The sequence below is a fragment of the Miniopterus schreibersii genome (genome assembly GCF_964146895.1).
Source record: "Miniopterus schreibersii genome assembly, chromosome: 1".
Lineage (NCBI taxonomy): Eukaryota > Metazoa > Chordata > Mammalia > Chiroptera > Miniopteridae > Miniopterus > Miniopterus schreibersii.
In genome coordinates, this window is record NC_138101.1 from 29,784,753 (window position 1) to 29,809,117 (window position 24,365).

Genomic DNA, 24,365 nt, shown 5'->3' on the forward strand with positions numbered 1-24,365 from the left:
GGCTCTCTCCCCCTCTGATTTTCATGCTTGGCGATTCTAACAGGCATGGGGTTTACTGGAGGGCCAAAAATACTTTCGAGAACTTACCATGTATCTCTCAGTCCATGTTGTCAGATTCCAAAAAGTGCTTGGACTACAATTTGTGCACGTGTGTGAATTATTGTGTCCCAAAGACGAGGAGGGAGAGAAGCAATTCTACCTCAAGCCAGAAGTATGTACCCTCAGAATAGTTAGGATAATATTATACCATTGTATTTTTTTTTAAACTAAGAATACATTTATTGGTTTATAAAGTATATAAACATTTTACGAAAATATCCTTTATAAGAAGAATAGGGGAACAAGCAAAAGTGAAAAACTACCACATGGAAACTACGTCCAACTTCCCTCCTTCGTTTCAGAAGTGAGAGCAGTGATAGGTACAGTCACACAACCTTGCAAATGGATTCCTTCAAGTTTTTCAGTGTTTTTTTTTTTTTTTTTTTAATAAAAGGCATCGATTGCTGAAAGCATTGTGACCTTGTTATGCCACATACACTGATACAAAATGTGGATAATACCAAGTTCATTATATATAATATAAGGTTTTAATATATTACATTTGTTTCTACATAAACAGACTATAAATATATGTGCCATAGCATGTTTTAGAGTCATGGTTCCCAGCATCTCACACTATGGTACCAAACGAACAATACATTTTGTTTTTAAAAAAGGAAACAAGGGCAGAAACCAGTAGAAATAGCTTTACATGTTAAAAAGTCTACACAATACAATAGGTGTTGTTATAACTTTGGCTATAAAATAATTTTGAAATCTGACTAATAATTATTCAAAGAGTGAACAAACCAAATCAGTTTTGACGAGGGTGTAGAGGCCAAATGATTAAAACACTGACTAGTGGAGGGTGAACGGGAGAGGGATGGCACAGGAGCAGAGAAGGGACAAAGGAATAAAGTCCTTCCCGAAGCCTTGACACCACAGCTTGACACTGAACCTGCTGCATTCAGGCTCAGGCCTAACACGTCGGGACAGATATGTGGCTATTCATCCAGAAGAAACCAGAAGCTGGTTTGTACAGTCAGATTCTTCACCGCCACGGGGAGCCTCTTCTGAATGTCCTTGCTTTGTGGCGTCTGAATAAAGGATCAGCCTGGGAGACAAGGAGCCAGAGCTGCATCATTTCCTTCCTGGGGCTTGGCCAGGAGACACGTAAGAGTCCGGAAGGAACTCTCATCAGGAGTCGGAAACAGCACAAGGAACTCTCATTTAGCCCAACTGGGAAGAGCACGCAACCTTCTAAAACCAGTAACCTCGTCTGAAGCCTTTGCATTCCCTCGCAGACCCCATGCCCACGTCCACCAGAGCAACACGATGCATGTGCAGGCTCCAGCAGGCCCTCAAAGTACGCGACACCTTCCTTTCTATCAGTCCAAACCCTGCACGTGAGACTTGGCTCAGGACCCACATCCTAAACAAAGCTTCCCAGATGGACTCGGCCCTAAAGGTCTTCGCATCTTCAACACCAAAAGCACTTCCATTGCCTGGATTATCTTCTGGTTTTAGAGAGGCGTCAACTCCCCAGGTATTGCTGCTTCTTGGACGATGAAGCCATTGCTTGGACTTCTTTTGTTATAACCTGTGGGGAGACCCACACCAGGGAACATCTTACATGTTTTTTAAAAGAATGAAAGAGAAGGTCAACACTGGGAGGAGACACAACACATTCTTGGGTCATAAGCATCTTGTCAGGAAATGCCTAGAGGGCTGGCTCCCTGCAGTCTGAGGTCCTTTTTTTTTTTGAAATGAAAATCAAATGTGGCTACTTCCTGGTGGTGGAAAGAACAACACTTGAAAATCTGAGCAGCACCTCGCATGTGATTTCCAGGAGTAGGGAAGATGGGTGCCTCCTTTTAAATAGGAGGAGAGCTCAGTGTGGTCCCAGAGTCAGGCTGGAGACTCTGGGCTGCACTGCCAGCTTGCGGTCCCATCTCCATCAGCTTTAAAAGTTCTGCCTCCTCGCTGGAGTACACGGTGGTGTCCGTGTCATCAGAGTGATACCCGGACTGGTAGCCACTGGTCTGGTTGGAGCCTTCAGATGCCACAGACTCCTTGCTTTTGCTGGGCATCAGTCCACTGTGGAAAAAATGGCAACTGCATGAGTTGGTGGAGAGCAGGCAGCTTTTTGCTTCTTACCCTAACTCCATCCCCGCCCCAGGTAGGCAGTAATCTCCCTGGAGACACTGGCCCTTATCTCTCCCACTTGTTAATCAACATATCAGGTTTGCTCAGACAATGTCTATTTTCAGGTACGAGCATGAATTTGTCCTTTCAGATAAGTCCCCTTATTCAGGTCTGAGTCTTTCAAACCTGAGATGAGATGAAAGGCAGTTCTCCTGAGTTATGCAAAGGCTCCAACCAATGGAACATTTTTATGGCCTTGTGGATTGACAAGTTTGTATACAATGGTAGGTGCCAAAGGGGCTCTTTCATGATATGAAAGGAAATTGGGATGTTCTGAAAGTCCACTTGTGCCTTCCCCACACTGTCAACCAGGGGATTACAAGGCATGTGTATGGTGTCAACAGAGTTCTCAAGCAATGTTAAACTTTAATAAGTTGAAAGATGTATGTGCAATCAAGCCAGACATGTTAGAAACTACTTTTTTACCCATCAAAATCACGTTCGTTGGAAGGATTGAGGGCCTGGATCACTTGGCAACAAGAAGAGAATGTTTTTAATGATATGGAAGCATGACAGATGGTAATCATGTCAGAGCTCAGAAATGTAGGCTGTGCTGATCTTAAACTTTAGGATTTACATTTCTCAAGCCATTCCGAGATGTGGCTTTTTCCCCCTTAATAAGTGCTTTATCAAATTATTCATGTTGAAAACTGCAAAAAGGATTTTATTAACTTTGTGCTCATATATGTTTTAAAAGTTATTTCAAATCACTAGAAATGCAATTTTCCTTTCAACCCAACCTCAATAAAATGAGTTTAGTGTCTCAAGCAATGGCATGGTAACTGGCACACAGTCATATATATATTCAAAGTAAATATATTTTGAATCAGTGAATAAAACATGATTGACTCTCACAATTTCCCACCTTGGGCTAAGGCAAACAAAATAGCACAATGGCACATTTTAATGTTTGTCTTTTCAACATGAACATCACTCAATAATCCCTCGGTATTCCCAACTTATACAATAGTTAGATTACAGGTAGATCAAAATCATCTCTACTCTTACCCTGAGTGAACCCACTAGCAAATAAATAACTACTCTGCATCCTATTATTCATATAATGCAGATTTTCATTTATTTGTTAGGTCAAAAGCAGGTACGTATATTCAAAACAACTACAGGTTCCTATGGAACCACCTGGAGAAAATGATACTCAAAACAAAATTTAGTATTTTTCCCACAATTGAATAAGGCGAACTCAGCCAATAATATTTAAGTATCTTAAACAAACAGATATTGGCTTATTTATATATCATAATTCTTAAGGACAGATGCACTATTTATGTCCAGGTCCACAAAGATTTTAATAATGATCTTTTTGTTATTTAGCCAGTACCAGACAAATCTCATAAAAATCCTCTAATGTATTTCAAACTCTTTCTTAGACTTAACACTTAATTTAATTGTTTGATTTAAGTTCTTTATTAGATAGGTTGATGCAAATTTGCCCAACCAACGGAGACACAAAATGTGAAAACTCTGCCCCTACATTGAAAATCCTAAGCTCCTTCCAAAAATTCTTGTTGAAATTTGTCTTTTCTATTTGGCTGGGCCTTACCTAAAAGACGGAGCTAATTTGGTTCTGTCTTCCAAGGTTTTCAGCTCTTCTGATGCAAGAACCATACCACTGTCCGTCTGGTTGTCCTTTTTAAGAGACAATGAGATGGCACAGTTGATTGAGTGCATACACTGACCAACTACTTCATTAAGCTGATTTCTTAACCCATTTATCAGACAACATGTTCCAGTGCTCTGCAGAGGGAGGTAAAGGTGACACAGCCAGAAACTGTGCAAGCTGTAAGAGGGAACAACTGCTTCCTAGAAGTAGACCCAGGCCAGGAAGAAGAGAGGAATTTAGGGGAAAAAAGCTGAGGGACCTATTTCTATCCCTCTTTTCCCAATGATACTATTTACACTTGAGCGGAATTGGACATGAAAGTAGAGTATCTTGAACCTTGAACCAGGCTTTACTTCTGGAAAAAGCCAGGGGGTCTGATAAGTTTCATTTCAGTAGCAACCCCATGACACAGACCCTCAAGGAAAGCCTTATAATGAGCCTCCAAGACTGATGCTTAGGCTAATATTTATCTAGCAAATGTTTCGTCCTTTGTATTATTTCTAAGACTATTTTTAAAAGATGTACTTACATCTGGGATTACTTTTACTTCTGGTTCTTCCAACGGGATATCTTCAAACGTTTTTACACTCACAGGCCGGCTCTTTCGCTTACTGTTCTGCAGATACTGACTGCAAAAGAACAAATATTTGTATTTTAGCGGTGGTATATTTGGCTGCAGTTACCATAAGTGATACCTAAGTTCGTTATCTTTCAACCACAAATTTAACAGTGACCTTCCAAACATCCTTTGGAAAAAGAAAAACAAAACAGAATCTTTCTCTGCTAGCACACATTGACAGCTTAATTTCCTGCAAAAGTCCATTTAAAAGTATAATATAACCGAGGGGCCTAGATGAGCCCTGTTCCTTTGAATCGTACTTCTGAGGTCCAGGGCTGGACTAAAGACAACAGCAAATTAAGTGATCGGCTGCCTTCTGTTTGGCTTCCTCACTGCGTGCAGCTCCTCCACTGAGTTCTCAACATATCAGAGTGCTTCACACTTTCCTGGCCATCTCCCAAGAAAGGGTTTCTAGACAATGTCCACAGAGCAAACATCCAATGGAAGATGGGTAAGGGAAACTCCTGAACCTCACTGAATCTCACTATAGGATGCTGAACCCAGCAGGATCTGAAGACAATCACCTCCGTCTACAGGTAATAGCAGCTTAGTGTGTAGACAGGAGTCTCACTATCCCCTATTTTCAGCCCACAGAGTTGCTGGTCTCAGGAAAGGGCAGTGGTTCAAGTGTCACGAGATAGTTTGTCTCTTTCAAAGTCTACACAAACTTGGGAGAGTCCTAAATACTTCTACACCCCTGCTGCTTCATCTTGAAAATGTACTGGCCATAGCCTCCCCCTCAGCCAGAAGGATGGATGGAGATGCAGGAGGTGAGGAATACATGGCAACTGCTAAGTGCTCTTAGAAAGTACAATGTTCTAGCAACCGAAGCTTGTTTTCCTCCTTTGTGTCCAAAGGGTGCCAGTTTCCTTCAGGAGCCCAAAGAATAGGACTTGTCAGACAACATATCTCCTGCCTGCGGCGGGTGCTCCTCCCTGCCCTGTGCCTTTGGGTGAGTCTGAGCGATCTGGTTAAAATCACTGACAGCCCAAGTGGAAAGCAGGAAATTCCTTTTCGCAGGAATGGACAGTAAATTCACTCTTCACTCTTTTCCCAGAGTACTTCCCACCATCGGCAGCCTTCTGGACATGCTCACTTGTGTTTCCTTGCATTTTCTGTGAATGAGTGGAGTGAGGACTCACTTGGGCCAAAGGAAGAGAGTGGAAACCAAGTCTCCCTCTTGTGTCCCAGGAGGCTGGTTCCTTCTCCTACAGAGAGGAGCCAGCGAAGTTCACCAGTAACATCCTCACTCAGGAAACTCCACAAGAAATAAGACATTATACACACACAGAGAGAAAAAGCTCCCTTATCCTAAGTTCAGTCCTTATAAGCGGCAGTTGCTAAAGACTATTGGTAGCACAGTCAGTCATCTATTCGCTCACTCATTCAGGAATCCCTTCCATGTGCCAGGCACTGTGCTAAATGCTCCTCAACCACTGTTTTGTGGCATCTTCACAAGTGGTACCTCCCTAGTGAAGGGTATTATTACCCCGACTTCGGATGACAAACTGAGGCATAGAAAGGTTAAGGAATATGTCCAAAATCACATACCTGGAATATCTGGATTATAATTTTGAGAGTAATGAACAACCACTGAAGAATTTTAAGCATGAGAATGACCAGGTCAGGTATGTTCTTTAGAAAGATGACCCTGAGTTGAGGAGGGTAAGACCAAAGCCAGTGAGATCACTGAGAGGACAATTCCACTTGTCTGGGAGAAGGCGGGGCAGCCTGACTAAAGAAAGGCGATGCTCACAGAGTTTGGAGAAATGGACAGATTCGAGAGATATTAGGATATAGAATCAACTAAAGTTGGCGATCTTGAGCAATACTGCAGCTACCTTAGAGAGGGCAGCTCCTTGACTTCTGAGCCCAATAACTCCAAAAGTTGACGGCCCTTCATAGTTAAAAAGGCATTTTTATGGATATTGCTGCATCTGCTCCTCACCAAACTACAAAGTTGTGTGTGTGTGTGTGTGTGTGTGTGTGTGTGTTTATTTCCCATTTGGAGATGAGGCGGATAAGCCTTAGGGAAGAAATGGCTAGAACTGGCACTCACACTTTGGTCTTAGACACCAAAGCCCATGCAAGTGTTTGTTGGTGGTGGTGGTTTTTCTTTTGTTTTGTTTTGTTCTGTTCTACATTGACTCCTTCGGAAAAGTATCAGGAAGGAAAAAGAAGAGCAGTGGATATGGCTGTTCAAGTTTTTATTAAGCACCTAGTATGTGCATAGCACAGCTCTCTCCCATGTGTGACCTGTGCGATGAGAGGTGGTGAGAAGGGTGTATGTGGGGTGTGAGATAGACTAAAGATGGAAAAAGACAGTTTCACTTCAAGCTGTCTAATATCAGAGCCAAATTCAGGAGCCTCTAGCCAGCAGGCTGTCCCAAGCATCAATCTCCAAGGAACATTCAGTCAGCAGCAGCAATTAACCAAAATGAAGAAAATGCTATGTGCCAAAACCTTTGTCTGGGAGAGAACTGAAAAGAAATCTTTGATAAGCTGCTGGGAGTGGGACATGAAACTACCCGGGGAAATGATGGAGCAACCGCAGATGGCCCCCAAACTGCTTTCAAAGAAAGATGAGTGCAATTAATATGTGTTTTCTTGCAGGAAGCAGGCAAACTCGGGGCCAGGGCCGGTCCACAGGGGAAACGAGAGACGAAGCTACGTCTAGACACCGGTGGTCCTTCCTCGCCACCCTTCCCCCACACACTTCTCAGCCTCTCTCTAAATAAATGCTGAACACATATTTTTTAACTAGGCAGCAAATCATGAGGTTGGCTCCCACAGTGATGTCTCTGTCCAGCTCTATTTATAATGCAATGGAGTTGAAAATAAGGAGGAAGCAAGTGAGAAAGGCTCCTCGGCTTTTCTACTTGACTGGAAATGTGGGAGAGGGGAAAACAAGTCCGCTGAGAGGTGCCCCAGCCTCGTCTCTCTCCCCCCAGGGAAGCAGACCCTCAGAATGAAGTGTGCCGTGTGCAGATGCCTCGGTGCCGCCTTTCTTTGAACCCAGATGATTAAAATGTGACTGCGTAGTCTTATTTTTATAAAAGGAGAAAAGGTGGAGGCGGCAGGGAGGGGATTCAGACAAAAGATGCCAATTTCCACTTTATTTTTTAAATTACGACTGGATAAAAGAGAAACTGAGCTGGAAAGACCAATTCAAAAATCACAGGCAGAAAATAGAAGCCAGGCCTGCGTTGGGAGTGTGGTGTCACATTTGTCCACGCTTCTGGGGATAAATGTTAGCAGCCCCGTCTCAGATCCAGCCTCGCACTTGGCACTTCCATTACACAAACATGACTTCATCCGCTCTCAGCACCATGTGCAAAGTGCCCACGCGAGCCACACGCTGCCGACGTGGGCCCGCGCTCCACCCGGTCAGGGCACCAGGGAACAGGCCTCAGGATCAACCAGCAGGCGACAGTGTTGCGGGAATAATGACCACGCCAGAAGGCCGGCTGAACTGGAACGAGGTCTTTTTTTTTTTTAACATGGGAGTGGAAGTGTAGGCTTTCATTCCATTACTGTTTCTCTCTGAGAGATCCTCCCTGGTGTGGGAGAAACGGCACTGGGTTCAATATCAGGGAAACTGCAGTCATCCTGGGCAATGCGACTTTAAGCAAGTCACATAAGAACTAGCATTTACTGCGCGCTCCCTAAGTGCGAGGCACTGAGAAACACATCATATCAGTAATTCTCAAAGCAATCATTTTCGAATACCGGCGGCCTTGCCTGGGTCTTGGCGAAGATCTGCCCCAGGTCACACAGCTGCCAAGAGGCTGACCTGGGAGTTCAGGCCACTTCCGTCTGACTCAAAATCTGGATCTTGAATCACATTTCCCCAGGTAACCTCTCTGAGCCTCAACATCCACATCAAAAAAGATCATACTTTCCACCTTGCCTAACACTGAGCGTTACCATGTGGGCAAAATCTGATAATATAAGGAAAAGCCAAAGGCTCTTGACAAAATGGAATGGGCAGCTCACTTGCTGGCCACCAACCGCCCTGAGCTTGCTTCTCTCTCACAACAGAGTTTCCGCTGCCCCATGTGATTCCGTGGCACGAACTGTCCAGGCGCCTCCTCACCTGCTATGTGGCAACCTGGCCAAGTGTGTAAAGGCCCGTGCCCCTCTCTGAGGCCACAGCACACTCAAGACGGCAGCTGGGGCCATGCTGTCGGGGGGCCCAGCTATAGGAGGAAAACACCCAAAGGGGTACTAAAAGAACCAAAGCAAAGGGAAGAAGTCCCAGGCTTAGTAAAAGGCAATTTTCACATCGCGACATAGAAAATCATATCAACTTTTTCCTTATGCACAGGTGCTGGGAGGGAGAGAGAGGAAAGCTGCCTCAGAGCCCCTTTACAAATCAGGGAAGGACTGCAGTGCACATGTTTTAAATAAGCCCAGAAGTCTCATTATGCAAATAAAACCCCGAAAATCAGACTTGGGAGGGGCTTTGGGAGATGTGCTGTCCAGTCTAATTCAGGGTGCATCCCCCTGGCAGACTGTATCCTAGCCCCAGAGGCATAAGTGTGTTTTCATATATGCACAGAACTCCTCCTCCCTGAATCTTTCCTGAGCCATTTAATTCACATTAATAAAAGAGTACATGGGGATAATTTAAATACAGATGTCTTTGTAAAACTGGTCTCTTTTTCTGGAGATTAACAAACTGTGGCATTCCAGCTATTTGCAGCTGCAGGGCTTAAAATTCTGAAAAGAAGAGCTAGGGCAGCAATGTGGGCCACAGATGGGAGGAAACACACCTACCCAGGCCCTCTTCAAGGAGCACTTCTCTTTCTATTAGCCTCAGGGCCACGGATAAATGTGGAAGTGGGAGGCAGCAGCTCCATGAAACGTCTTCCTTCCACCCCCCTTTCCAAGATGACCTCGAAGTGCCACCCCGCTCCCCAGGGGATGCTGGCCATATACAGTACCTGATTCCCGCTGTGTTGTCATAATGGAATTTGGGGTCACACGCTTCCTCTTCCTCCATACAGGAAACAGGTGAGGTGGGCAGAGAGAGTCCAGAATCCTCTTCCATGCTCAAAGTCTCCGATATCGGAAGGACAATGTAGTCTTTGCCATCCTGAAACAATAAACACAGAGTGCTATTGTTATGGCTTTGGCCCTTCAAGGGCCTTTTCATGAAAAACAAAGGCCAACATGGATTCTTGGTTATGAGGTATATTGCCTTCACATCGGAAATGTAAAACTTTAAGACAACATTAAAACTGGCTTGTAAAAACAAAAGGGCACTTGAAAGGGATGTGTGCATCAAAGTATATTAAAGGAGCTCACAAATAAGGAGATGAGTAAAGGGGACACAGAGCACTGTGGCCTCAGTGAAGACCAAGCAGGCCGTGGTCACAGATGCAGCAACAGGACACACACAGCCCCACAGAGCTGAGAAATCATTTGTACACAAAGCGCTATCCACACAGCCAGGTCCTTTAAAGGGCATGTCGTCCAATTTTAGCCTCTATATTTCAAGGCAATGGAAAAACTGATCACAGTCTAGAGAAAAGCAATAAATGTGCAGGAAAATGGGTCTTCTAAAAAAAGGTGACCCAATTTAACATCATTTCACCAAAAGAAAGAAATAAAGGGCAAGATGATACTTTTAAAGGTTTGGAAGGTTTATGATAAAAACAGATTTGACCTACTGCCCCCCAGATGTTCAAAAGAAAACAGTAGGAAAATGGCTTCCATTCACCGTAGTAAGAGGTGTTGACTGGAGGTTAAATAACTTTCTAGTGGTAAAGGCTACAAGTCTAAAATCCTCCGGTGGAAGTTATGGGGACCTGGGATTTTACTGGGGAAAAATAAAGCCATCTATTTTTCAGGGTTCACATGTGTTTTTGCCTGCAGAATGTATTAAAAATTCCTTGAAAATCCATACATTGTTGATATTCTTTAGGTCAACTAGTGTGTTGTTTTTACTTTAGGAGAGCATCTAAAGGCTTAAAAAGATACATTGGTAGGAATAAGAGTGGTTATGAATTAGGATCTCGTCTGTCTAAAAGGTTAATTACAGCTGTGAGAACATCACTACTGTTCAGATCTGCAAGAATATAACTTCTTATTCAGTGGCTGAGAATATAGCACGGTGGCCATGACAAGGTCTGGGCAGTCAAGAAGTCCTTGACACCTAAGTACTCTTTAAAGAAGCTTCTTGGATGGAGGTCACAAACCTGCTGAGCATTAGCTTGTAACAGATTTCCCAAATGCTCCACCAGCTCTGAGAACGTGGGCCTCTGATTGGGCTCCCCATGCCAGCAGTCAAGCATGGTCTGGTACCTAGAGAAGCAAAACACTGATGTCATTAACTGCCTTTTTGTCTTGATCTGATGCTGAAAATAAGCACTTGAATAAGCAAACATTCATGAAGAGTCTTCCAGGAGCCAAGATGCTGAACAGGGATACATAAGATATGTGATGCTCCCCTCCACTTGGGAGCATGAAGTGTGTACAGAGAGGAAAATTATAGATCAAGATTTTAATAAAAACTGCCCTGGCCAGTGTAGCTCAGTAGAGTATCGGCCTGCACACCAAAGGGGAAGTGTCGAGGGTTCGATTTCCAGGCAAGGGCATGTACCTGGGTTGCATGTTCGATCCCCAGCCCCAGTCAGGGTGCGTGTGGGAGGTAGCCAATCAATGAGTCTCTCTCACATCGATGTTTCTGTTTCTCTCCCCTTTCCCCCCTCCCTTTCACTCTTTCTAAAAAAAAAAAATCAATGGAAAAAATATCCCTCCAGTGATGATTAACAATAACAAAAAATGATTTGATAAAATTAATTGGATGGTATAGATAAAATGCCGACATTTCAAGAAAAGATGGCTCTGTGCTTGAGATTATCAAGGAAGGACTGCAACAAAGAAGTAGAACACAAACTGGCCCACGAAGGTGTATATAATGGCCAGTCTTCTAGGCAGGGAGAATTTTGTGAGCAAAGAAAGAATAAAGGGATACTTTTAAAATCTTACATTTCTGGTGTCGTATAATCAGGGGCCCTCATTCTAGTTCCTTCTTTCAATCGCCTACAAAATTCCTCATCAATCTTCACTCCAGGATATGGAGAAGCGCCTGAAATAAAACAGGAATGGGACATTTATTATGTGATTTGATTTTCTCTTATAGAAAGCCCTGAACCTGATTCTTGAACATACTGATCACCTATATATACTTATTTCCTTCTTCTTTTTTTTTTTTTTTAAATTTCACAACACAAAGCTTGCAAGTAAGTTTCAATAAAGGTCAAATACAAGACAGGGAAAGATGAATTGGGGGCCACTGATTTATCGTTCTATTTGGAGTCTGGTTGGAAGGACCAAGAGAAGCGACTTACCTAAGGAAAATATTTCCCAGAGCAGGACGCCAAAAGACCACACGTCACTCTGAATTGTGTACACTCTGTCAAAAATCGTCTCTGGGGCCATCCATTTCAAAGGGAGGCGAGCCTAAGAGCGTGGAAGACAAGCAATCAGATTCCCACTTAGCCAGTTTCTGAAGAACAACACTTCCTTCCCCCCTGAACACAGGTCCTGAGGTTTGCTGAGAGGCGTCTGAACTGTGCCCATGAACGGGTCACTGGGCTCATCTTTGGAACTTACGTCTCCTTTTCTGACATAATCTGGGTCTTTGTAAATGTCCCTGGCCAAGCCGAAGTCGCAGATTTTAACCACGTTCTTCTCCGACAACAGGATGTTTCGTGCCGCCAGGTCCCTGTGGATACACTGAAAAGGAGTCGTGTGTGCATTAGGTCTCAGCACAGCTGATCTTTTCTACATCTGTTGTGACCTCATGCTTAAAAAAAAAAAACCCACATCAGAAACCCAGCTGATTAACAAGCACTGGGTTAATATCTTTTATCAACACTTCAGGGAAAAAGTCTGAGTTTCGCAGAGGCGCACATCTGTTTATCCCATAAACAGCCCCAGACTTTGGAGTTAAAGAATTAAGTTATGGTACGATGAGGGAGTCATAAATAGACTTCTCTTGGACACAATTAAGAATGTGTTTCTGGTCACATCCACACATCCCTTTTGCCTGGCCCCATATACGGTGGGAACGTGTTATTCTAAGGGACGCCCCAGAATGGGATTTATCCTGAATGAATGCACGGAAACCAGGAACAAGGGGCTCTCGCTGGCTAGGTGGCTGGTTGGGTCCCCCATGCCATACGTCCCTGAAGCTGGACCCACTCCGATAAACAGCTCCCAGTGGGGCTCATCCTGTTTCCAAAGTGTAGGGTTATCATAAAGGTCTGCGAAAGCAATGTCAGCTTCCCACTAGTCGGGTTGATTCTCTGGTGCACCAGAAAGGAAAACCCACCCCCCTGGCCTTTCCTTCTATTCTGTTCTGCTCCCGGTTCTCCCTCCTCTATGTCCCCCAACTTCATCTGCTTCCTACCACTAAGCAGCTTTAGCTCCCCCTGGTAGATGTGTGGGAGAGTAAGAGTCAAGGGGAACATTTTTCAATGGGTGACAGGTTTGGGTGAGAATTCCTAGGTCAGTGTAGAAGTGATCATGTGAGCCGAGCGTTACTGACCATCCCACACCTCGCATTTGGGTAGCACTTCCCTCTGAATGAGGCCTAGCTAAAAGCACATCGTCTAGCATGACTGAGCAACAGGAGATTCCAAAACACAGACAGCCCTTCCTACTTTCTTTCCAACCTAAGAGCTTCCTTTTGTAGCCCAAGGACCAGGTGGTATTCAATAAATCACTGGGTAGATGCAAGGAAAGCTAAAAGATCTCCCTCCTTCCCAGGAGGCAGACTCTGACTAAATGGCAGGCTCTAGCCTTTAAAAAGTAATTTTAGAAAATCAGAATCTCTGAGAAGGGCAAAGGGCCTTTCTCTTTGGGAAAATTCTGCAAGGAGAGACAAGACAAGAGCTCCCCTTTGGCAGAAATATCTGAGATCCTGAAGCTCTGAAAGCTGTGATGAGCTTTAAACTTGAAAATAAGTGGATTAGGAATTTCACTCTAATTTAGAAAAAACAAAAAGCAAACAAACAAACAAAAAAAACCCCCAAAACTTAGTCTTTCTTCCCCCAGTAGGCTGCTGCAGCAAATGCATTTTGCCAACCAACAATTTTTCTTGACACTTAATTTGAATATTTCTTGTTTAATGTCAAAGCATTCATTGTACCCTTTTCCACAGAGGTGACTTCAACCAACCTTGCTCCCTCCCTGGTGTTCACAACTTTTGGAATATTTGCTACTTGTCACGTCCCCACCTCAGCCTTTGTTTGGCCTACTTTTCTAATTTTAGCTCTTTTAATCTCTCTCATCTGAGGCCTGTCCTTCCTGGTTTCTAATTATACTGCTAACAAATACTTTTTGATGGACGGTGATGAATGTAAAATAAATTAAAAATAAACATATCTGCAAGGCTCAGTCCCTCACCTCTTCCAGGTCATCATTCAAATGTCATATTCTCATACAGCGTTCCCTGTCCACTTTGTTTAAAACTGATGTACACAAACGTAAGAGCAGATGCACACACGACACACCGCCCCTACATATCCCATAGCCTTTCCTGTTTTTTCTTCCCCTTAGCTCTTACTCTGTGGGACCTACTATGTATTTTACTTGTTGATATTTACTACTTGCTCCACCCACTGGAATGTAAACTCCACCAAGTTAGAGTCTTGCATGTTTGTTCACACAGTATCCTTAGTGCTTAGAAGACTGCCTGCGCTTTGTAGATGTTCAATAATCAAAGGCTCAAAAATCACATAAATTAATTTCATGAAATCTCCATACCTCCTTAAAGAGCAGAAATGGGGTCCTCCCCTGTAGAGCTATTTTAATAGACCCAGGAGTGGTGAATGAATTACAGTCCCAAACAAACACCAATGCGTGGCACTTCAGGTCTTATTTCCAAATCTGTGATCTGAAGAGATACTTTCTTGCCCCTTGAGCTGTCTTACCTTCCGAGATGCCAAAAACTCCATGCCCTTGGCCACTTGGAAGCTGTAACAGATGAGGTGCTCCAAGGTCAGGAAGTTCTTGTACACATCTTCAGAAACTGTCAGAAGGAGCAGGGAGACAGAGGTCAGCATTTCCCCCAGAAACTGTTTGTTTATAAGTTTGTAATCTTCACTTTATAACTTGGGAATTAAATTTCAGAAAATACAAGCAGAAAGAAAATGCTTCTACTTCTATAAATTTGCTGAATACCAGTATTATTAGCCTTCATCATACTGCTTAGCAAAAATATTAGTTTTTCCATTCCAGCCAAATTGAACCAGCAAATCCAGGAGATAGAATAGAGGTGAACTTGGCACAGATAACAGGGTGAAAGTGGACTTTTTCAAATGCACTATTTTACACTGTTGTTTTTTCATGTACCCAGAGGGATAAACAATGGTTTCATATCAAGAACTCTAAAAATAAAACAACAATATTCAGGGTCACTGAATCTTTCTCTACAGGCTTTGTCCTGGGACAAAGACAAAGGTCAAATTATAATCTACAACGGATAACTAAAAATACCAGATATATATTTACTTCTCTCACTTTCAAGATGAGAAAGTGTTGTAAACACAGTAAACCTGGACTACGAGGACGCTTTCTTCCTTCAAGGATATGAATGAGAAATGACAGGAACATGAAGAAAGACGAATTTACATAAATTGGTGATTTATTTACTTCCATGCAACTGGTACAAATAAACACTAAGACATTAACGGGTGTTTCAACACAATCTCTTAACTTTAGTCAGATAAGATAAGACAGGGCTTCTTTCCTGGAGACAAATAACAAAGTAAATGAAAACTCAGTTGTAATAACCTTGTAAGTGTTAAAAAGGCTTCGAACCATTTTCCCAATGACTTTTCACTCACAGGGCTAGAGGGTTCTCAGTGAATAATTAGTTGAAACCCCTTCATTTTCCAAATGAAGAAATAGAGGCAAAATCCTAGGCTAGCACCCTTTCTGCTCCAACTGACTGCCTCAGTCCTTGGGTTTCCAGCTCACTGGCCACTGTGTGGTGAGACAGGACAGACAGAGATGGCTCCATCAGGGTGGGACCAGTCATGGGAGGTCTAGACGGCCTCCCCACGCTCTTCTAGACCAGTTCCAGCCTCACACTGCCTGCTAGGCTTCGGAGGGACAGAAGTCAGATTTCAGTCCTATGTCAAGGGACATAGTGACCGGCTCCCACTTCGTGATTGGATTACCCTAAGCTCATGCCTCAAGAGGAGCCAGATGTCAGGATTCCCTGTCTCTACATCCACAGAGCTCGCTCTGCTCCTCCTGAGGGAAGCAGATAGAGAGTGTCCCCTGGAGTTGGAAGAAGTGCTGGAAGTTAGGCTGGGAATGGAGCGCCGCTCAGAAAGAACCCTAAAATATCACTGCAAGCACAGCTGGGTAGAGAAAAGTGTATTTACCAAGGCTCCTCTGAGGAAGCAGTTTGGAAGGAAGACTTGATAAGCCCCGTGGGGTGGGGTAGGGACAGCAGGTGGCCCCTACGCTGCCTTGGAGAAGGCTGGGTATGATTAACTGAAAGGCCATCGGCCCCAAAGAGCCTCCTTTGCTCTTCTGGAACACAGCGCCGAGCCTCTCCTGCTAATAAGTGCTGAACCAGTGTTTTAAGGGCATTGGTTTGATGGTGGCCAACTGCTGAGCTCTCCTGGGGTTAGAGATTTCTCAGGCCAGCCAGCCCCTGCTCATTTGGAGCTTCCACACTTCACCTCTGGGGAGACTAAGCGGAGCCAGTCTAGAAACTCAGGTCTCTTTCAAATACTAGGTAGTACTGGGCTCTTCCCTTGGCAAAGTTTCTCATGACACCCCGTCGCCGGGTCTGTTCCCCCGAGAGATGCGCGGCGCATGGAGAGAGCAAGGGCAGGTACCTTCCTCTTCCTCCACATCACTGAGGGATTTCTCCTCCACAAACCCAGAGCTGGCCGAGCTCTGGCTGCTGGTTATACTGTCCAGGCGGCGCTTGGGGTCCGTGGCAATCTCCCCAACGTACTCTTTCCCTTGACGGAATCGTGCCCCTTTGGTCTGCAAGAAAGCGCATGAACAAACAAATCCCTTGACTACAAAATGGATCTCTAAAACGTAATAAACTTTGGAAACAATTGTAACTATTAAAAAGCAGACCAGAAGGGCATCAGTGTCAGGATTAGGAAGTCTCCTGCCTACAATTTTGGACAAGTGTTCTACATAGTAGATGTTTTCCTTCCACACAGCCTAGCTCCTTCTTTTTAGCTCACAGAGCTCAATGCCTTGTTTCAAGTTTCACTCGGACACACTTCCAAGATTAGGATGCTCTTTACAGAGGGATCCCCACTCAACAGGGTCAAATATGGGTAGGGGAAGAGAGACAATCCAGAGCTGCCCTTCCTTTCCTTAACCATGCCCACCTTCTCCCCTCCTCAGGCACCACCTGTAACGGGTCAGTCGATTAAAGTCACAAAAATAAAACCTGAGAGCCTGTGTGCCCCAGAATGAAAAAGAGAGGTTATGACACCTAAGAGGTAATATGAGAAGATTCCTCAGAAGTTTTTCACAAAATTTTAATAAAAATTTAATCTGCACCACTCTGAATTCTCCTCTATTTTATAATATAGCCAGAGACGAGTTAGGAAATGACATACATACCTTGTAGGGGACAAATTCAGTTCTCTTGCTCCTTAAGTAAGTAGATAGGTTTCCAAACTTGCAGAATTCCACAATCACCATAAGTGGGCCTGCCGACAGCACAGCATGTCAAGAAAGGAAAATGTGTTCACTCATGTTTCTCACTAAGTGTTTAATATATTTTTGAACCAGAAAATATTGTAGAAAGGCTACAACCTTTCATAGGGGACAGGATCATAGAAATCAGCTGGTCATAATCCCCTTACACTGTAGCTTTGCTTTTCCAAAAGGCAATTCCACAAGACTGACAAAAATTTAAGAAGAAAACACACTCACTTGCTTTTCAACACAATTGCCTAAGATGACTCCATTTTACAGGGAACTACTGTTAAGGTCTTTTGTTTTTAGGTTTTTTGGGAAGTTTACTTGTTTCATCTGAACACCTTTTATACAAGTAGCAAACTATGTTATAGTGTTGTGACATTTTTTAATTCGCAGGTAGATCTAGAATAATTATAGTGTCCATTTAACCTCCATGAAATATATTTATATGTATCTGAATATCTGGCAAAGTATCCTAAGTTAAGGAAATCAAGGCCATGACAGTTGAGTGGTTTCCCTCAAATACCAGCAGAGTTGTGTATGCTCAGATCAGGCAACCAGAACCATCCACAGATACTCACCCCCTGGCTTGGTACAGGCGCCTAGAAGATTGACCACATTGAGATGATGGCCAATATGAATGAGGATCTTGAGTTCAGACATGAGGGCTCGGTGTTCACTGTGTGTTGCTCCTTCTACAAATACAGGGGAAGAGGAAAATCAACTTCCCCTCCAGGGATAACACATTTTTTGCCCAATTTACAGACTAGGTACATTCCCCTGAAAGTCAAATATAAACTATATTTTCTAATTCCAAATCAAATTCTTCCTTTAAGTGCACTCAGAATGTTTGATATTTAAAGGAATCCATTGTGAAGTCTTTTGCAAAGTGGAGAATAGATCTGTAAATGGAATCATGCCTAGATTTTCTTCTTTTACAAAATTGAATTTTCATATACCAGGTTTACTATGCTTCTTGGGGCCTGATTATTTCGGTGCTTCCTTGTAAGGAAGCAATACCGTGTATTAAATATCCTCATGTTCGGGGCTATGCTGAAGTTCCCGCCAATCTGTGCCGCGCAGGAAACTTAACAAGGGCCAGCTGGCAAAGCCAGTTGGCATTTGAAGCTGATGAAGCTAAGACTGTGAGTTTGATCCAGTGCCAACCGCTACACTTCGCTGTAATTCACAGACATGACCCGCACCTCAGGTCCTGATGAGCCACTTCAAAATTACATACCCCCTTGGCCCTGAGGGAGACCAGGCAAACGGAGAGAGATGGCTCTGAAATGGCAAAGGGTAGGTAGTATCATCTCCATCAATAAAAGTACATCACCACTGGAACAAAGGGTTTTGTATGCATCACCTCCCCAAAATAAAATGGCAAGACCAGAATTCCATTACTATTGGGATTAACAACTGTTCACAAAGCTTTTAATTTTTTACATATCACCCATAATCCTTTTTTCCTAGCACAACCATTCTTATTTTTTATATTACCTTTTATATATGAAATCTTTAACATGTTCCAATTCTAGGGAACATGCTGTTTTTGTACTCTACTATTTTTACTTATTATATCAAATTTCTTTTCCTGTTTCTGAACAGTCTATAATTATCTTACTAATGCAACATAATATAATAAGAAACAGTTTTTACATAACCAAGGTGGGGTTTTTTCCCTATAGTCAGGCCACTTAGTACAGGGGTGCATACTGTGTCCTGCACAAGGACTCCCAGGCAAGGTGGGGAGTGAGGGGGCAGCTGAAACCCATCTCCAACTTCGCCTGCCTGACATGCACCTTGGCATGAGGCTAGAAAAGAGGGACTTTTCCCTCAATCTGCACAAAGATATATAGGTTGACTGCATGCTCGGCTAGTGGGCCCACCTAACCACAAAGCCACTGATACAAGCCTAGACCAGATAAACAGATAGAGGGTTACATCACCATAGAATTTTGCTTTTACCTTTCAACATTTTGACGGCCACTGTCTTGCAAGTTGCTGTCTTGTCGATTCCAAAGGCGTCTGCTTCAATCACTTGGCCAAAGGCACCACGGCCAAGAGGCTTACCTACAATCAGCAACGACAGCAACAACAAACAGACTTGGACTATTATACCTCCAAAGTGATAGGCGGAGGTTCTAACTAGGTATGGTGGCCATGCATCCCAGTTTAACATGAACAGTCCCGTTTACTCCTTGTCTTGGCTTAGTTATTTAGTATCTCCCCCTTTACTCTCCAAATGTCCTACTCTCCAAGAGACCCTACTTCTAGGTGACTAAAAGGATGATTATTTAAATTCAAGAGATAAACTGAATATTTTTGAACTAGAATCCAACCTTTGCAAAGACTAGATTTGTCACAATCCTAAAGAAAGAAGAGATGGCCCAACATCAAACAAGCATCACTCGAAAGCACACCTAGCTTCAGCCGGTCCCTGGGGAATTCCCACTTGCTGGCGTCATACGGCAGGCGTTCACAGTGCTCATCCAGGGGGAGCTCGTCTGGATCCATGACGATGGACAAGTAGCCTGTCTTCAGTTCCCCTCCATTGGCCTGGAAAGCATCCTCCTTTAAGTCACACACACTCTGCTGTTTGGCTGTTGTTTGTGTGCTTGCTATTGTTTCGATAGAAGCCCCATTTCTGATGTCTCATTTTGAAATAAAACTCATGGAGTTTCAGAGTAGTCCTATTATAATCCTGTTTCCAGTGTCCCCTCAACTCCCAAATGAGCTCAGAATTAAAGTTCTTAAATCTTAATTACAATAGACAGTCCAAGCCTTTTTCTCCACTAGTGGCTTCTATCAATTAAAGCCCAGTGGTCCAGCCAAAAGAAAGTGGGCAAGATATTACTGTATTGAAATGAACTGTGCCCATTGAGCCAATAACAATGGGAAGAAACAACTCAGAGAGCCCCAGTCAGCTTTCATTAATCATGAAAACCAACGTGCATGAGATGGAAGAGAAATTATTGTGTTACCCGCTTAACAGTCCGTAGGACAATGACAAGAAGTAGCCAGAAGAACATGGCAATCACTGCAGTGCCTACTAGAATAATGACTTCCAAGTTTGTCTTTTCCTGGGCACCTGGAAAGATACAATTGAATGAGCATCAACAGTTGGAAACTCATACCTTTCGATAGAAGATGACAAAGTTCAACATTAAAGCAAGATCTCAAGCTTACCAACACGGAAAAATCCTGAGTAAAAGGTCACCACCTCTAACTCAGATGGAGTCTATAATATTCTTAATGGATAATTTAAAGTTTGCAAAACTTTGTTCATGAAAACTTCCAACAATAAAATTCTAAAGTAATTAAGGATAGAAATAGTCATGTTTCCAAAGACAACCATAGAAAGTGTTTGAAAGAAGAGAAGACTTTGATGAAGAGAAAACAGGTCATGTTCTATAGAGAAGTATTTCTAATGGGGGAAAATAAACGTCTGGTTTTACTCTGATAGTCTATGTTTTGATCTGTATAGTGTTTGAGAAACAGTAACAATGAACAAACAAAATAGAAACAAACTCATGGAGAATATTTTGATGTTTGCCAGATGGGAGGGGTTGGGGAAAAAGGGGAAGGGATTAAGAAATACAAATTACAAGTTATAAAACCAGTCACAGGATGTAAAATACAGCACAGGGAATATAGTCAATACTGTTGTAATAACTATGGTGTAAGATGGGTACTGCATTTATTGAGGTGATCACTTTGTAAGTTATATCAATGTCTAATCACTATGTGTACATCTGAAACTAATACAATACTGTATGTCAACTGTAACTGAAAAATAGAAAATAATTATTTTTTAAAAAAAGTCTCAGGAAAGAAAAGAGAAGAGAGAAAGCTAGAGGTGGACAAGGAAAGCTGCAGAAGCTCAAAGCTCCAGAGGACAGCTCTGAGTGGGAGAAATTAAGCCCAGAGGACTTAAGAGTGATTAGCAAAGAGGTGACAAGGAAGCAATTATCACTTAGGGCCCCTGGGGGAGGAGGGCAGTGTGAATCAAACAGGCCACAAGCTGTGAGTGGCCCATGGCAGCCTCAAGAAGCTAGAGAGACAAGTAATTAATTAGTTAGCAAAATAAGAGTTAACAGTCGAGAGGTAAGCACCAAGGATGCTTGGAAGTAGATTTTGTTTCCCTGGTGGATGTACTGAAGTAATTCTCTATTTATACATAGGGATGGATATGTCCATTTATACATGGAAAAGAGTTCAAAGATTCAATTGTCTATATAAGTTTTTGTATTCATATCCCCATAATGATATTTGGGAACCAAGCAGGAAAATTAAGCATTTACCTCTTCCTTTCTTAGTATTTCCCTTGGGTTGGAAGTAAATCTAATCCCTGTGCCAGTGTTACCTAGTTAGCTATCAGTAACCAGCTGCAGACAGCTAATAGGTGAGGCAAAGCCAAGGATAAAAACAGACGTCTCCCTTAGGATTTGCCCCAAAACATGAAGCGCTTAAATATTTATTTATTTCATACACTTCAAATCTTTACTTGCAAGTGCAGTTTATGAAATGGTAATAAGCTTATGGATTCAAAAACAAGTCAAGGTATTGAGATGCAGTACTTGGCAACAGAGTTTGACAGATTAAAGGGCCTATAATCTAGACTCTGAGAGACAAGTTAGGATGAGTTCACAGAAATCCATCAGTTCCCGCACCTGCCACCACCTTCTTTCTTCCCCCTGCATACCATTCCTTCACCCGCATAATACACTTCCATTGTCCCCCTGATGGGTTATTATCAAAAAAGACACAGGAGTACACTCCTGCAGATAAAACACGCTGTCACAAATTACCTTCCCCATCTGAGAAAATGCCCGATTTCACCTCATCCCTGCACACACTGTAGACAAGTTTCCTTTCATGGTTAGGTAAGAACCCCAGCTCCTTCATTTCAGAGAAGCAATGGTCTATTGTTCACAAGGGAATCTCAATGATCTTTAGTCCAGTGAAAACTGTGAACGTTTGTGACCATCTGGATAGCACTGATTTTCATGACTAGGCAGTAATTCCAATGATTTCCCAAATAAATATAGAGGTATAACTCCATAACCAGTTTGCTGAGCTATTCAAAGAAAGAAAGAAGCGGGGGAAGGCGGACACTCCGCCTGCCTGGCTGAGGATTCCCGCAGTGAGAGCTGCAGGGACAGGAGGGCGATGCGAAGGAAATGAAAGCAACAGCCACACTCGCTGGTTAAAACAGCGTGCACGCGTCACAGCAAACTTACAGGTGCAAGGAATATTTGAAAATCACCGAGAATCTGCCCACCCAAAGCGTGTGAGTGTGAGACATAAGCTAATTTTTAAGAACCAGCCGATGCATCTTTGGAGCGCCGCTGACCTTCCACTATGAAAAACGCCTCCACTTTTGCACACCCAAGAGCGCTGCACGCCTGGCACGTGTAGAGGCCTTCATCTTCCTTCCTCACCCTGCGGATGGTTAGGTTCCGGTTCCCGCCTTTCAGCACGATGCCTGGGGGGGAAGAAAATGGTCACTTTTATCTATAGCGTGGTCTCCTGGGCTTTCTCAGGCAAATTCCTTGAAATATAAATGCTGCCCTCTCTTTGGGCTACTATCTGACTCCAAAGAGACGTATGGAATCAACTGCTGACTCAACACCCCCGACTCCCAGGAGAAGCCAACAGGCTCCGAGTGCTCTGATTCTAGCCTATGAAAAGAGCCAGGCTGTGGACACTTAGATTGTTATTTTTTCCTACCTCAAACAAATAAAAAATATAATATGGATTTTATATAACGCCTCCAGAAACTTTCTGCAAGCAAAGAGAGAGAGACATGTTCAATTCACCTGAGTCTTCCACGAGCGTCTCATTATCTTTAAGCCAGGAAATCTGCGGAGGGGGGTTCCCAGACGCCGTGCAGGAAACTTCGATGGTTTCACCAATGCTTGTCGTCTGGTTCTCCAGGTTTGCTGTCATCACGGGCGCCATGCGCTCTATGCACGCAGAAAGAAAATAGAGCATTCAGGTATAACTTCTGAAATGGTTTGAGTATCATTAAACTATTAAACCATTTAAACTTAGTAAACAGCACACTGTTGATTCACTAAGCTGAAAACACACAGAGGGTGATAACAGTTCCATTGGTCACTGAGTAAACTGAAATGAAATCAGTAACTCAGGACAGTTCAGACAGGTTACTGCATCTCTTTGAACATTCATATTAGTGATTTGAGCTGGTAATCACATCACAGAATAAAGGTCATTACCTTTATGGATTTTTCCTCTAATTAGACATGGCTTCCCTCCCAGGAAAGTTCTAGCTGGTGACACCCTAGAACCCTGCGTGTTTCTCTTGGAAAGTGCAAACCTTCAGTGTAATTCAACAAACAAAGAATGCCTTATATTTATTTGGCACTTTTTACAAAACTCATTTATACTATTTCTGTTGTTCACTGTCAGTCCTATGGGCAGGACAGGAGTATTAGCCTTACTTTACAAATGAAATAACTGCCATTCGGGGGGTTAAACAACTTGCCCAAGTCTTTAGAACTAAGGAAACAGGTGAACTAATAGAACCTGGTGAATCTAAAAATCTAGTCCAATGCTACTTCCATTAAAACACAAACAAAGCAACCCTAAGGAAAGTCAAAGATTTAAAGAAAAGTAAGTCCATGGGTATTTATTTACATGTACGGCAAAACTTGATATTTACCCTTTTCCTAAAAATCAAAGTGCTATGGAAATATCTTATCCAAACCAACTGAACATTAGAAGGAATCTTGCTGAAAGAATCTCTTTCAACATTTAGCAAAATGACGTCACCGCAACAGTGCACAACACTCGGGTTTAAGCCAATGTCCTGGGCTCTAGTCAATTCCTAAAAATAATTTTTGGGAAACAACTTGGGAGTCCTTAGGGACCCAACCAGCCCATTGTGACCGCATATTTCCAGGGTATGGCAAGGTCAGGCGCCTCCTTTACATTTTTTTCTGAATTCTTCTGTAGCTTAAAACCAGAGCAGTTACCAAGGTAAACAGAAAACATGGTATGTGGTAGTTTTGGAGGGCCCTGGGATGGCTTCACATAAAAATATCTTTTCTTTTGACATCTGAGTTTTCAGACTAGCAAAACCCATCTGTCTGTCTAAGATATCTAGTGCCTGTCTAAGGTACCTCTTAAAATATGCCAAGGCCTCTGAAG

General features: G+C 43.0%; 1 protein-coding gene across 2 annotated transcripts in view; it reads right to left on the reverse strand.

The window, feature by feature from the left end:
- Positions 1–262: 262 nt before the first annotated feature.
- The window catches only part of KDR (kinase insert domain receptor), a 42,670-nt gene continuing 18,567 nt past the window's right edge, over positions 263–24,365 (reverse strand). Inside the window, exons 14-30 of one of the 2 annotated variants that reach the window (XM_081135796.1) lie at positions 23,012–23,158; positions 22,546–22,677; positions 20,174–20,280; positions 19,613–19,748; positions 19,158–19,262; positions 17,771–17,884; positions 17,109–17,197; positions 16,355–16,508; positions 14,432–14,529; positions 12,108–12,230; positions 11,843–11,954; positions 11,481–11,580; positions 10,688–10,793; positions 9,431–9,582; positions 4,395–4,494; positions 3,806–3,891; positions 263–2,136 (exon numbers count right to left, since the gene is read on the reverse strand). In XM_081135796.1, coding sequence (XP_080991922.1) covers positions 1,914–2,136; positions 3,806–3,891; positions 4,395–4,494; positions 9,431–9,582; positions 10,688–10,793; positions 11,481–11,580; positions 11,843–11,954; positions 12,108–12,230; positions 14,432–14,529; positions 16,355–16,508; positions 17,109–17,197; positions 17,771–17,884; positions 19,158–19,262; positions 19,613–19,748; positions 20,174–20,280; positions 22,546–22,677; positions 23,012–23,158 — 2,084 coding nt within the window. In that variant the 3' untranslated portion in view covers positions 263–1,913. The remainder of the gene's footprint in view (positions 2,137–3,805; positions 3,892–4,394; positions 4,495–9,430; positions 9,583–10,687; positions 10,794–11,480; positions 11,581–11,842; positions 11,955–12,107; positions 12,231–14,431; positions 14,530–16,354; positions 16,509–17,108; positions 17,198–17,770; positions 17,885–19,157; positions 19,263–19,612; positions 19,749–20,173; positions 20,281–22,545; positions 22,678–23,011; positions 23,159–24,365) is intronic. The other variant, XM_081135797.1, reaches the window with a different exon arrangement.